The sequence below is a fragment of the Hemiscyllium ocellatum genome, chromosome 26, assembly GCF_020745735.1.
Source record: "Hemiscyllium ocellatum isolate sHemOce1 chromosome 26, sHemOce1.pat.X.cur, whole genome shotgun sequence".
Taxonomy (NCBI): domain Eukaryota; kingdom Metazoa; phylum Chordata; class Chondrichthyes; order Orectolobiformes; family Hemiscylliidae; genus Hemiscyllium; species Hemiscyllium ocellatum.
Genome location: NC_083426.1, coordinates 3,317,017 through 3,332,948, shown reverse-complemented (window position 1 = coordinate 3,332,948; position 15,932 = coordinate 3,317,017). Strand labels below are relative to the sequence as shown.

Here is a 15,932-nt window from a genome sequence, read left to right as displayed (position 1 = left end):
CAAAAACAAAAGTTGTTGGAATAGCTCAGCAGGTCTGGCATCAACTGCGAAGAGAGTTAACGTTTCAGGTCAGGTGACCCTTTCTCAGAAGGTTGTTATTGGTGTTATTTGTTTTAATATTGTTTCCATCACTTCCCTGTTAACAGCTGAATTTATTTGTCTATTTTATTACTAGATAATTGTCACACATTCCCATATTTTTGACCTGATTACGACACCTACCACGGAACTGATACAGTGCAGAAGGAGATCATTTGGCCCCATTATGTCTGCACTGAATATAAGGGAACTCTTTGATGTAAATTACACCACAATTCAGCTTTAGGATAGAACATTTTCTTGAATAAAATACCATTCTTAAATATAAGGATAATGTCAGAAAGCACATTTTCACAAAAAAAGTGCAGTGGAAATCTGGAACTTTCTCCTCATTAAAGCTGTTAAATATGGGAGTCAATCGAAAAGAAGATTCTTGGCATGGAATGTTTGGGCCAAGTAGCCTGGTTCTGTGTTGTATATGCTGAAAATGTGTTGCTGGAAAAGCGCAGCAGGTCAGGCAGCATCCAAGGAACAGTCCCGAAACGTTGAATCTCCTGTTCCTTGGATGCTGCCTGACCTGCTGTGCTTTTCCAGCAACACATTTTCAGCTCTGATCTCCAGCATCTGCAGACCTCACTTTCTCCTCTGTATTGTATATGCAAATTACGTAATCCTATTCAAAACTTCCAAGATTGAACTTGATTCAATTTTTGTTGGGCAAGCATTCTAAAACCAAGGTGAATAGAATGGAGTTCAGCCATAGTATAACTGAATGATGTAACAGACTCAAAAGGGCGGGGCTGTCTGCTCCTGTATCAGTGTTCCAACGTCTCAATCTTCCTGTGAGAATCTTGGCAGCGATTGTTGGCAGGCTGATTGTCTATGGGTGGCATCACAGTCAATTCCCAAGTTATCTTCACTTGACATGCAGGAGGGATGACTGCGGGGAAGGGTGGATTTGAGGATGGAATTGAGGATGGGGCTGGTGGAATGCTGGTTAGGATCGGCTTGGGGTAAAACCCTGACTGATCTTTGAACTCATCCTAGAGTGACAGAACGAGATTAGAGCTTTAATGTTTCCATAGGGTTAGGGCCCTATCTAAACTGGAATGGTTCCTTGATCTTTGGGGTTGAACTTCTTCATTTGGGGTTGTATATGACACTGGGGGATTCTGTCCTTGTCATGATGCTTTTATGTTGGGTAATGTCATATGATTGAGTGACATTAAATTAAAGACATAACATTATCAGAAACTCCAAACTAACTCTGATTGGGAATCCATTGTGGTCCATTCGTGTCAATAGTATTCTTGAGAAAGTTATTGATTTTCATCAAGCTGTTATCAAATATTAATGATAAAATACCTGATAATGAATCACTGAAAAAGCCACAATTTCTCTTTCAGAAAATTCTTCTGAATTAACCGTGAAAGCTACAAAACAGACTTCAAATCCTTCAACAGTGTTCCACAGTCATCTGACCTTTACACGATGAATATTTAAATCTCAGGGAAGATGTGAAGCTGAAGAACACAGTCCACAAATTTTCATTTTCTTCTCCTCCATGAGAGAGATCTTGGCCAAGTTGTAGAAAGTATCACAATGTCAAGCACGGCTGGTCACTCTGTCCTGTTCTGACCTTTCCTTTAGTGGACACCATGATCTGTTAAATTCCTCAGGCCACTCACTCACTGCTTTCTGAAGCTTGGACTTTCAAACCATTGGCTTCTTGACTTATCCACTCTCCTCCTTTTAAAGCCCCCTGCAGCCCTGCCACAAGGTCATCAATCTCTGGCTTTTCATTACAAGGACTGGATCTGATCGAGCAGGAAAGGAGAGTAGTAGTGTGGCTGGGACAAAGGTGCTAGCCAGGAGATATACTTTCTAAACTGGACAGAGACCCAATGACAGGAAAAGAAATATGTAGAGATTTACAGAATGATTAGGGGGCATTCATTTCAACCTTCCATCTTCTGCATTATGAAATGTTCAGTACATTCAAAACTCTGCTAACATATATGTCCTATTGACCCACTGCATTTGGTGAACCATATGGACCAGTTGGCAATGCCTTCCTTTTAACATTCTTACCCTTGTTTTTAAATCCCTCAGAGGTTTGCTCATCCTAAACTCTTCATTTGGATCTACAACTCTCTGAGACCCCTGCACTCTGCCAATATTAGCCTCTTGAACATCCCCAAATTTAATTGTTCCGTCTTTAGACACCATGCTTGCGGTTGTTTGGGCCTCAAGCTCCATAATTTCCTCCTCAAACATCTTTGTCTTTCTGTCTGTCTATCTTAAAGGCATTTACTAAAACAATAACTTGGGCCAAGCTTTCGTTCACCTATTCCAATATCTCATTATGTGTCCCATTTTCATCTGCTATTGCTCCTGTGAAGTGGCAGTGAGTTTTCTATTATGGTAAAGATGCTTTATAAATGCAAAATTATTATTTTTATTCGACTCACCAGATCCACTCTCCAATGAGTGCCAATCTAAAACTATCCTAAACTCCTCAGTGAGGAAGCAGGCACAATGTTAAGAGACAAGTAGAATTAGTTTAAAATCTACAAACAGCAAAGGTTAGCCATCATCTTCATATATGGCCTCGAGAATGAATATTTGGCCTATTTGCAAAAGTGTATCAGTGTGTGATTGCTTCTGATAACTGATTTATAACTTTAAAGGTAACTCAAAACAGGAATCAGTTAAGATAAAGAATACAAAAGCAGATCCAGTCAAATATAAGGCTTCCTATCTGTTAGGATTTGCCTTCTCTCTGGAAACAATCATGAGAGATATAACCATTTAGTGTTAACTGACATAGACCCAAACCGATTCATTCATTCCACAGATAGCTGTTAAGCATCATGTTTTGGAGATCTGCTGATTCGAATACAGCTGTTGGACATTGTAAAGTCAGTAGCTATGTGTTGTTCGAGGAATTCTGATGTTTCTTCCACAATCTGACCTGGTATCCTGAAACCCAATGCCGACTGGTCTAACTTTGGACTGGAAGCATCATAGCTAGACCTGGTTTCTGCATTGCAACCTGTCCTCTGCAAAAACTGCATAAAGTTCTCCTCAATGGAACCTTCTCGGCTGGGCAACCGGAGGTCCTCTTCCAGAGTCTGTTTGAAGAGACAATTGAGGTGCTTGCTTAGCTCCCCTCTGATCTGTCGATTGAGGCAGCCGTAAAAGAAGGGGTTGATGCTGAAGGATGTGTACCCAATCCAGGTGACGATGGTTTCCCAGAGGTCCAGATGGGTCGAGCTCGCGCTCAAAACAGAATGCAAGTGAAAAGCAAAAAATGGCAACCAGCAGACGACAAACTGGCCACCGACCACGAAGAGGATGATGGCTGCCTTCCCTCCACCAAATGTCCGTTGTGGGGATGCCCTTGGCCCTCCAGAGCTGGTGACCATGGTGGACTGACTGCTGAGTGATTCTGACCTTTGCCGAGGTGTGTCCATCCAGGTGGGCAAGGGTCCGTGCTGTAGTGCCGCGACCCTGGCGACTTTGAACATGTTGCAGTAAACGATCAGGATAACTAACACTGGGAACAAGAAATAAAATAGGCCAAAGAAAACTATGAAAACCTTTTCGTATATCTCTCCGCCCCATTGCCAGGCACACTGATTGTTCACGTGCCTTTGGGAATTCCAGCCCAAAACTGACAGTATTGACATCAAAGTGGCTTTGATCCATATGCAGATAATGACAGACACTACCAACTTCAGTGTCATCCTTACCTCATATCTCATGGGATGTACTATGTAATAATAGCGTTCAACATTAATGGCCAGTATAGACAGTATGGATGCAGTTATAAATAACATGCTTAGGAAGAGGTATATCCGGCACAAGGTGTCACCAAAAATCAAGTTGTCAAAAAGAGTAGAACTGGACATCATCCCTAAGGGCATGAGGATTAAGACAGCTGTCAGGTCCACTACACACAAATGGAAAACAAAAACAAATTTTTTGAACAACGGGGTCCTGATAATTACAAGCATCACTGCCGTGTTTCCAATTATTCCGACCAGGTCAACCAACAGCATGAAGAAGAGGCCTATCGATTGAGAAACGAGATCTCTGTCCTTGGGCACGAGACTTTGATTGAAGTGGATGGAAGTAGGAGAGACCTTATGCTGTCTTCCTGGAGTGGAAGCATTCCACGCCCATTCCACAGAAACTGGAGCAGCCATGAGTGTGTAGGGTGATGCAAGGATGGAGACCCTAAATCTCTTCTTCCTAGTCCATCGCCCATCCTCTTTTGGGATAGGGAGTTACTCGTTGGTTGGTAGATTTATTTTTCTAACCATGCAAACCTTGCCTAGCCATCAGCATCAAACAATTAGTTGTTTTGCACATTTCAGATCAAATAGGTTTAGATGAATATTTGCCTCCAATTTGTGGTTTGTATTAGCTTTCATTACCAACCATCATAACTAGCAAAGACTTGGCACATGTCCTCCATTTATGTCTCCTTCCTGCATTGTCTTGTAAACATTAAGTTCACAGCGTCCATTTCCCATTTCTTCAGCATCATAAAAACCTGTAAAAATAAAAAAGTGAAAAGAATTAAGTCTGTTCAGATGCAAATGTCTGGTTCTGATTTTGCCGTACAATTACTGGTCCAACTTTGAAAATGCTCTTGTTAAAGAACTTTGGTTTGCCAGGTCTGAGTTATGGAGATTTAGGAGCTGCATCCATTGAACAATCAAGGGATCGAGGGTTTACGTTTTACAAATTAATTTGTGGGATGTGGGTCTCACTGGCTGAAGAACAAAGAACAGTACAGCACAGGAACAGGTCCTCCAGCCCACCATGTCTGTGCTGACCATGAGGCCATTCTAAACTAATCTCATCTGCCTGCACATGGTCCATATCCCTCTATCCCTTGCCTGTCCACATGTCTGTCGAAATGCCTCTTAAATGTTGCTGTCATATCTGCTTCCACCACCTCCCTTGGAAACATGTTTCAGGCACCTACCACCCTCAGACTTAAAAATCTTCCCTCACACATCTCCTTTAAATTAAGCTCCCTAGTGTTTGATATTTCCACCTTGGGAAAAAGACTACAATTATTCACTCTCTCCACGCATCTTATAATTTTATATATTTCTATCCCCCAACTTCTCCTTATTGCTAATACACTCCAATCCAGGAACATCCTGGTAAACCTCTTTTGTACCCTCTCCAAAGCCTCTATCCTTCCTATTGTGTGGTGACCAGACATGAACACAATGCTCCAAATATGCCTGACTGAAGTTTTATACACTGCATTATGATTTGTCAATTTTTATAATCAATGCCCTGACCGATGAAAGGAAGCACACTGTATGCCTTCTTTATCACCTTGTCCACTTGTCAGTCAGACAAAGAGTAATAGAAACATGCAGCACAGAAACAGATCCTTCGGTCCAAATTGTCCATGCCAACCAGATATCTTAAAAACATCTAGTCCCATTTGCCAGCATTTGGCCCATATCCCTCTAAACCCTTCTAATTATATACCCATCCAGATGCCTTTTAAATGTTGTAATTGTACCAGCCTCCGCCACTTCCTCTGGCAGCTCATTCCATACACATACCACCTTCTGCGTGAAAAAGTTGCCCTTTAGTTCCTTTTAAATTCTTTCCCCTCTCACCTTAAATCTATGCCCTCTAGTTTTGGACTCTCCACCCCAGGGGAAGTGCCTTCTCTATTTACCCTATCCATGTCTCTATAAGGTCACCCCTCAGCCTCCAATGCTCCAGGGAAAATAACCCCAGCCTCTATACAGCCTCTCCCTATAGCTCAAATCCTCCAAGACTGGCAACATCCTTGTAAATCTTTCTTGAATCCTTTCACATTTTACAACATCCTTCCGTTAGCAGAGAGACGGGATTTGCACGCAATGTTCCAAAAGTGGCCTAACCAATGTCCTATACAGCTGCAACATGACTTTGCAAATCCTATTCTCAGTACACTGACCAATAAAGGAAAGCATACCAAATGCCTTCTTCACTATCCTATCTACCTGCAACTCCACTTTCAAGGAATTATGAACCTACACTCCAAAAGGTCTCTTTGTTCAGTAATGGTCCCCAGGACCTTACCATTAAGTGTTTAAGTCCTGCCCTGATTTGCCTTTCCAAAATACAGCACCTCACATTTATCTAAACTAAATTTCATCTGTCACTCCTCAGTCCATTGGTCTATCTGATCAAGATCCTGTTATACTCTGAGGTAACCTTTTTTGTTGTCCACTACACATCCAATTTTAGTGTCATCTTCAAACTTACTAACCGTGCCTCATATGTTCACATCCAAATCATTATATAAATGACAAAAAGCAGTGGACCCAGCACCATCCTTGTGGCATACTGCTGGTCACAAGCCTCCAGTCTGAAAAGCAATCCAGTACCAACCCCCCCAAATCCCGCCTTCTACATTTGAGCCAATTCTGAATCCCAAATAGCTAGTTTTCCCTCTAGTCCATGTGATCTAACCTTGCTAACCAGCCTACCATGGTGAACTTTGTCAAATGCCTTACTGAAGTCCATATAGATCACATCCACCACTTTGCCCTCATCAATACTCTTTGGTATTTCTTCAAAAAACAATTAACACAATTTCCCATGCACAAAGCCATGTTGACTACCCCTAATCAGTCCTTGTGTTGCTGTTTTCGGGGATCTATGGACGTGCACCCCAAGATCTTTCTGTTTATCAATGTTCCTAAGGGTCCTGCCATTTACTGTATACTTTCCTCTTACATTTGACTTCCCAAAATGCATCACTTCACACTTGTGCATATTAAATGCCATCTTCCATTTCTCTGCCCAACTTTCCTATCTATCCTGTGGTATCCTTTGATAATCTTCCTCACTAACCACGAATTCACCAATTTTATTGTCATCTGCAAAATTACTAATCAGCCAACCAACATTTTCATCCAAATCAATTATATAAATTACAAATATTAGAGGTCCCAGCACTGATCCCTATGGAATACCATTGGTCACAGATCTCCAGTTAGAAAAACAGTTTTCCACAACTACCTTCTATCATCTATCAACAAGCCAATTTTATATCCAACTTACCAATGCACTATGGATCCCATGTGACTTAATCGTCTGGACCAACCTACCATGAGGGACCTTATCAAATGATTTAATAAAGTCCATGTAGACAACATTCACCCCCATATCCCCAAATTTTCTTTGTCACTGCCTCAAAAAACACAATCAAATTTGTGAGACATGACTTTCCCCACACGAACCCATGCTGACTATCTCTAATAAGCCCTGATTTGGAGATGCTGGTGTTGGACAGGGGTGTATAAAGTTAAAAATCACACAACACCAGGTTATAGTCCAACAGGTTTAATTAGAAGGACGCTAGCTTTCGGAGCGATGCTCCTTCATCAGGTGATTGTGGAGGGCTCGATCGTAACACAGAACTTATAGAAAAAAAGTTGTCGGTCCTAACAGATGAAAGACTTAACAATCAATTTTTCAATGTATAATTTCAGTTACATCTCACTGTAAATTTTTGCTATAAATTTGTGTTACGATCGAGCCCTCCACAATCACCTGATGAAGGAGCGTCACTCCGAAAGCTAGTGCTTCCAATTAAACCTGTTGGACTATAACCTGGTGTTGTGTGATTTTTAACTCTAATAAGCCCGTTCTTTTCCAACTGCAAGTAAATCCTGTTTCTCGTAATCTTCTCCAATAATTTCCCAACCACTGATATAAGGCTCACCGACCTATAATTTCCTGGATTATCCCTGTTTTCCTTCTTTAACAAAGGAACAACTTCAGCTACTGTCTAGTCTGCTAGGACCACATCTGTGGCTAAAGAGGATACAAAGATCTCAGTTAAGGCCTGAGCAATATCCTCCCTTGCTTCTCTCAGTAGCTTTGGGATATATCCCATTAAGCCCTGGGGGCTTATTTACCTTAATGTTTTTCAAGACACCCAACACTTAATACCTTCCTTAATTCAACATGACTTAGAATATCAATATACACCTCCTAATCTTACCATCTCCAAGTCCTCTTCCTTGGGGAATCCATACTTGAGCAAAGATGTACTGACGTTGTAGGGCATGCTGAGGAGGTTCACTACATTGATTCTAGAGTTGAGAGGGTTGGCTTATGAGGAGACACCGACTAGACTGGGACTATACTTGATTAGATTAGATTCCCTACAATGTGGAAACAGGCCCTTCGGCCCAACTAGTCCACACCGACCCACCAAAGAGTAACCCGCCCTGACCCATCACCCCCATCCCCCCGATGCACCTGACTCTACGGGTAATTTAGCATGACCAATCTACCTGACCTGCACAGCTTTGGACTGTGGGAGGAAACTGGAGCACCTGGAGGAAACCCACGCAGACACGGTGAGAATGTGCAAACTCCACACAGACAGTCGCCTGAGGCTGGAGTTGAACCCGGGTCCCTGCCGCTGTGAGGCAGCAGTGCTAACCGCTGAGCTAACGTAATGCCCCAATTGTTGGAATTTAGAAGACTGACGGGGGTTCCTAAAGAAACATATAAAATAATGAAGGGAATAGATAAAATAAAAGCAGGGAGATTGTTTCCTCTAACAGGTGAAACTAGAACTAGGGGGCATAACCTCAAAATAAGGGGGAGCAGATTTCAGACAGAGGTGAGGAGGTACTTCTTCACCCAGAGGGTAGTGAATCTGTGGAATTCCCTGCCCAGTGAAGCTGTTGAGGCTACCTTGTTGATTGTTTTTAAGGCAAAGTTAAATAGATTTTTGAATAGTAAAGGAATTAAGGGTTATAGTGAGCGGGCAGGTAAGTGGAGCTGAGCCCATGAAAAGATCAGCCATGATCTTAATGAATGGCGGAGCCGGCTTGAGGGGCCAGATGGCCTGCTCCTGCTCCTGGTTCTTTTGAATACGGAGTTAGGTACTCATTAGCAAAACTACCCGGCATTCTGGATGGTAGGTTCAGTGACATTACCACTACAACACTATCTGTGGCTTTTACTATTTATAAAAAATGTTCCACGAGGAATGCTTCCTTCCAAGTTAGGACATTGAGCATTTCATGAAATTTGAGTGGGGCAAGGTCACTCATTTTCTGATGTCTCAAAGCCTTTCCACCACCTCAGAAGTGCAGTGGAATGCCTTTCATTTCTCTGAATCGAACCTAATTCTGGGGAATGAAGCTGGACAGGTGTTAAGGTGGCGCTGAAGCAGCAGCTTTGTGATAGCAATCACAACACCATAAGTTTCTAAGTTTATTATGAGAAAAGAAAAAAGAAGATCTGTAAAAACAAGGGCTGGATTGGGGAGAAGGCAGATTTCATTAAAATAATGTAGGACTTGGCCAAAATACACTGGGAAAGATTACTTTTGGGTAACTCTCAGGGGATGTAGTGGGGGGAGTGGGGGTAGTGGTGTCATTTGCAGTTGGAGGTGTGCAAACAGGAATTCAGAGCATACAAGCCCAATATGTTCCCTTTAGTATGAAATGTAGGAGCAGCCAGCCCAGAGGACCCCGGACGTCTTGGAATATTCAGATCTGAATTAAAAGGGGAAAAAAAGCAAATAACAGATACAAAGGGATCAAGTGAACAGAGGCCCTAGTAGAGTATAGATTGTGCAGGGTAGGGAGGGAGCATCTTACAACAGCAATTAGGAGAGCAAAGAATTGGCATGAAGAAACACTGGTGGGCAAGGTTAGGGAGATTTCCAGGAAAGTTTATAAGTAGATTAAGAGGAAGAAAATAACCAGGGATAAAGTACAGCTCATTAAGAACCAAAGGGGAAATCTGTGTTTGGAGTTGAAGGACATTGATACAATGTTCAATGAATACTCTATATCTCTCTTCACTCTGGAAGAGGATGATTTAGTTAAAGATTTTGGGAAAATGGACCTTGAGCAGATTGACACAGGGAGTGAGGCTGGTTTAAAAGCGGCAAATCCCGAATTGCATCCCAGACTGCTGTGGGAGATAAGGGAGAAAATCACCAGCACCCTGACTCAAATGTTTAATTCCTCACTGACTGCAAGGAAGGTGCCAGAGAACTGAAGGACAGCAAATGTGATTCCACTTTTCAAGAAGGATGGTATAGATAACGCAAGGAATTACAGTCCAGTGAGTCTCACTACAGTGATTGAGAAACTATTAGAGAAATTTCTGAAGGAAAGAATGAATCTCCATTTTTGCGAGGTAAGATTTTATCAGAGATAGTCAGTATGGGTTTGTCAGAGGGAGGTCATACCTAAGAAATGTGACTGAAGTTTTCAAGGAGATGACCAAGTATGTAAATAAAGGTAGTGTAATTGATGGAATTTATATGGATTTCAGCAAGGTCTTTGACAATGTTTCACATGGGAGACTGACAAAGAAGGTAAAAGGAACAGGATCCAGGTAACTTGGTAAGTTGGATCCAAAGTTGTCTTTGTGGAGGAGACAGAGGGTGGTAAAACAGTGTTTGTGTAACTGGAGGCCAGTATCCAGTGGCCCCATAGGGATTAGTGCTTTAGTCTCTTATTGCTTGTGATGTATGTAAACAATATGGAAGAAAATGTAGATCAGGACATGGTGATAAGCAGATGATATAAAGATTGTTGATGATTGACACTGAGGAGGAGGCTCTTAGGTTAAGTGTGATGTGAAGTACTTCAGAAGAAGTAACCAGACAAGGGAGTATTCAGTGAATGGTAGGACACTAGGACATTCAGAGGAACATAGGGAACATGGAGTGCTTGTCCACAGATCTCTGAAAACATAGGCAGGTAACAGGGTAATTAGGGAGGCATTCTGAACACTTGCCTTTATCGATTAGGGCATATATTATAAGAGCAGGGAGTTTATATTGGAGCTGGACAAAACAGCTGGGGTACACCACACAGAGTGGAAAACTCCTGCAACACTTAAGAAGCTTGACACTTTGAATGAATGAATTAGGAACTGATTGATTAGAACCCAAATACCATGTTAGACATTCACATCTTCACCCAGTATGGCAGCAGTGTGTCATATCTTTGACAGCAGCTCCCAAACTCACAATCTCTACCACCTAGATGACAAAGGTTAGCCAGTATATGGGAACCACATCATTGCAAATTCCTCTCTGAGTTACTCACCATCCAGACTTGGAACCAAATCCTCGCTGTTGCTGAGTCAAGGTGCTGAAACTCCCTGCCTAACAGTACTGCGAGGATATCGGCACAAACCAAACTGCAGCCGATCAAGAAGGCAGCTCATTGCCTCTTTGTCAAGGGCAATTCCACAAGAAAAAAGAGAAATGAACCAAAAAGAGGTAACTTTCTTCTATCTTCAATTTTAAACAACATCTTGCACCATGAGCCTTGACTTACAGCGTACTAGTTCCAAAGACCTCATCTGAGAACAGATAGATCAATATGATAAACCTTTGTAAAAGGTTAGTTCCAACTGCAGCAGTGTGTGTCTTTTGTTAAAGGATCAAAGACTTTATTTCTTTGAATTTAATTAGCATCATTGCAATTTTGATCAAAAAGAGTTGGTTTGTCTCCATTGTTCAGAATTGTGTTGATGCAAATCTGCACATTGTCCTTCACTCCCACCAGATAATCAAGACTGAAGCTGCATTTAGAAATTAGATCACAAATTCATAGTGCACGGAGTAAATATGCCATTCTCCCACTTTAATTGGATGAGTACTACATTTGCAAAAAAATTATTTTCAAAGTGTAGGCATTGTTGGGAAATCTGGTTTAACCCAAGCTGCCCTGAGCAACTGGTGATGGGTCTTGTCTTTCAACTGTGTGAAGCCTGATAAAGCTAAAGGGTTTTATTACTTCAGAGGACTGATTAGAAAATCAACACAGGACAGGAGACATATATGGACCAGACCAGGTAAGGGCAATAGTTCGTATTTTGTTACAGTCAATAACAGAACAAGTTTGGTGTTTTCAATGTCACCTTCATGCTCACTTTTACTGACAACAGCTTTAAATTTATCATTATTATGAAATTGTCAAAATACTATTGATGGATCTGAACTCATCTTTCATCAATGATTTGAACGTGGACATAGGAGGTACAGTTAGTCAGTTTGCAGATGACACCAAAATTGGAGGTGTAGTGGACAGCAAATATGGTTACTTCAGAATACAACAGGATCTTGATCAGATGGGCCAATGGAGCAAGCAGTGGCAGATGGAGTTTAATTTAGACAAATGTGAGGTGCTGCATTTTGGAAAGGCAAATCAGGGCAGGACTTATCCACTTAATCTAAGGTCCTGGAGAATGTTGCTGAACAAGGAAACCTTGGAGTGCATGTTCATAGTTCCTTGGAAACAGAGTTGCAGGTAGATAGGATCGTGAAGAAGGTGTTTGGTATGCTTTCCTTTATTGGTCAGAGTATTGAGAATAGGAATTGGGGGTTCATGTTGTAGCTGCACAGGATAGAGATTAGGCTACTTTTGGAATACTGTGTGCAATTCCTGTCTCCCTGATATAGATAGAAAGGATGTTGTGAAACCTGAAAGGGTTCAGAAAAGATTTACAAGGATGTTGCCAGGGTTGGAGGATTTGAGCTATAGGGAGAGGCTGAATAGGTTGGAGCTCTTTTCCCTGGGCCATTAGAGGCTGAGGGGTGACCTTGTAGAGGTTTATAAAATCAGAGAGGTATGGATGGGGTGAATAGACAAGTTTTTTTCCTTGGGGTGGGGAGTCCAAAACTAGAGGACATAGGTTTAAGATGAAAGAGGAAAGATTTAAAAAGGATGTAAGAGGTAACTTTTTCATGCACAGGGTGGTGTGACACAAAGCTGGGGGGCAGGGTGAAATGTGAGGAGGATGCTAGGAGAATACAGGGTGACCAGGACAGGCTAGGTGAGTAGACAGATGCATGGCAGATGCAGTTTAATGTGATAAATGTGTGGTTATCCATTTGGGTGGTAAGAACAGGAAGACAGATTACTACCTAAATGGAGTCAAGTTAGGTAAAGGGGCAGTACAACGAGATCTGGGTGTTCTTGTACATCAGTCGATGAAAGCAAGCATGCAGGTACAGCAGGCAGTGAAGAAAGCTAATGGCAGGCTGGCCTTCATAACAAGAGGAATTGAGTATAGGAGCAAAAAGGTCCTTCTGCAGCTGTACAGGGCCCTGGTGAGACCACACCTGGAATATTGTGCGCAGGTTTGGTCTCCAAATTTGAAGAAAGACATTCTGGCTATTGAGGGAGTGCAGCATAGGTTCAAGAAGTCAATTCCCGGAATGGTGGGACTATCTTACGTTGAAAGATTGGAGCGACTGGGCTTGTATACCCTTGAGTTTAGAAGGATAAGAGTGGATCTGATTGAGACGTATAAGATTATTAAAGGATTGGACACTCTGGAGACAGGAAGCATGTTTCCACTGATGGGAGAGTCCCGAACCAGAGAACACAGTTTAAAAATAAGGGGTAGACCACTTAGAACAGAGTTGAGGAGAAACTTCTTCACCCAGAGAGTGGTGGGTGTGTGGAATGCTCTGCCCCAGAAGGCTGTGGAGGCCAAGTCTCTGGATACTTTCAAGAAAGAGCTGGATAGAGCTCTTAAGGATAGTGGAATCAAGGGTTATGGGGATAAGGCAGGAACAGGATACTGATTGAGGATGATCAGCCATGATCATAATGAATGGTGGTGCTGGCTCGAAGGGTAGAATGGCCTACTCCTGCACCTATTGTCTATTGTCTACTGTATACGGAATGAGCTGCCAAAGGAAGTGGTGGAGGCTGGTACAATTGCAGTATTTTAAAAAGACATCTGGATGGGTAAATGAATAAGAAAAGTTTGGGAGTATATGGGTCAAATGCTGGCAAATGGGACGAGATTTATTTAGGATAACTGGCCAGCATTGACGAGTTGGACCAAAGGTTCTGTTACCATGCTATACATCTCGATGACTTTATGACATTATCAGATTAATTGCCTGGGAACATAACCACTACACACCCATACCCAGGAAGAAGCTAAAGGTTTTCTGGGACCTTCTACATTAATGAGTTAATAATACTGATGGTTTTGACATCCAAAAAGATAAAAGTAGAGTTTCGGTGTCAGGAGAAGTAAATTGGAAAAAAGTTGCTGAAAAAAAGTTGCACAGAAGCTTAATTTTCTGAGATGTAACAATGGGCCTAGTTTTATGACTGAGTTCAAACTGTGGGTGAGGCTTCTTTTTGTGAAAACACTCATTGTCTGAATGCTGCTGGTTTCAGATGGGTTATGTCTTTGCCCATTTATAGGCTAAGGACAGCACTGTGTATTGATAAAACATCAACGAGGACTCTATAGGGCATCAACTGCATCTTCTGAATTTTCCACATCATGTTACAACATCTGGCCTCCCATTTTTCAGCAGTAAAATCTCACTCAGGTAGTTCTTGGGTTAAAGGGATCAACGGGTACATGGAGAAAGTGGGAACAAAGTTCTAAGTTGGATGATCAATTACGATCATATTGAATGGCAGAGTGGGCTAGAAGGGTCGAATGGCCTACCCTTGCTGCTGTTTTTTATGTTTCTATGTCTCTACACTTTTCTGCCCACAGGGCCACCTGACACCATTGTAGGGAGTTACACTTATGGCAATCCTCAGGTTAACTCTTTCATATCCTTTTATACCTGGATACAACATTGGACAGTTCCCCAATAGGAGAAAGTGAGGACTGCAGATGCTAGAGACCAGAGTCAAGAGTGTGGTTTTGGTAAAGCATATCAGGTTAGGCAGCTTCCGAGGAGCAGGAGAATTGATGTTTCAGGCAAAAGCCCTTTGTCAGGAGGGCTATTCCAGCACCACACTCTTGACACCGTTCCCCAATAGCGTTTGTTGTTTGTTTTTGTTGTGACTGACAGCCATAGGGATCTCAAGGTGGTGAGATACCGATCAAGGTATATTCACTCAGCCTAGAATGGGGATTGAGTTTGCTACACTCTGTCTTTGCCAGGAGATTAAGTGCCTGTGTATAACCCAGGATGGAAGAGAACATGATGTGGCGATTTGTATGCTTCTATATTTCTAATAACCAGGGCCGCCTTCTGGAAACATGAAGCTTTTATTCCTTTACAGTAAATTGGATAACAGAGTTTCCTTAACATCCATCTGATTTCACACTTTCTCTGAAGGACAACATTTCCAACAGCACAGTGTTCCCTGAGTCCAGTATTGGAGCATTGGCTCAGGGTTCAAGTGGGGTTTGATCAGGCTTCCAGTACGCAGGCTTGACATATGTTTCACAGAAAGACAAGACAGAGGTAGTTTGAAAATACATAGGATAGAACACAGAAAATAGTTTTGTTTGGCAAAAAGAAGAGGAAATTATCAAGACGTTACTTACATGTGCAGATCCACTCTCGATTTCGTTATTCTTCAGAGTGTGAGTGTCATTTTGCAAGACAGAAGTAAAAGGGATGAATGGTTGGCGTAATGGCAAAGGCAGCTATAAACAGTTCCTAATGCAATGCCAACAGTATTGCAGATTCTGAGTTGATCAAGATCAGGAACCAAATGACGGATATGTCAAAAATAACACAACTAATGCTGTTCAGTAGCGTCAATCTGCTTCCTATTTATTTGGGGCCACAGAATTAAATTAGTCAATTCTGACATTGAGCTAGAAATCACACAAAATTTTTAAATTAAAAGTATCTGAACTTCTGCACTTGTCCCAAAGTGGACCTGATTTGGGAATGTTTGATGGGGAAAACGTAGAGGTGTATGGGTCTGTATCTAACCCCGTGCTGTCTCTGTCCTGGGAGTTTTGTTTGCAGACAATGTAGATGAAGTTTTAATCTATATCTAACACTGTTCTATACTTGTCCTGGGAGTGTTTTATGACTACAGTGTGGGTGGTTATTTAATGAGCATCTAACCTCATGCTAAACA

General features: G+C 41.9%; 1 protein-coding gene across 1 annotated transcript; it reads right to left on the bottom strand.

Moving 5' to 3' along the window:
* Positions 1-2,903: 2,903 nt before the first annotated feature.
* LOC132828072 (G-protein coupled receptor 61-like) lies at positions 2,904-4,250 on the bottom strand. Its single transcript, XM_060844985.1, has one exon. The coding sequence runs from the start codon at positions 4,248-4,250 to the stop codon at positions 2,904-2,906; it is 1,347 nt and encodes a 448-aa protein (XP_060700968.1).
* Positions 4,251-15,932: the final 11,682 nt, after the last annotated feature.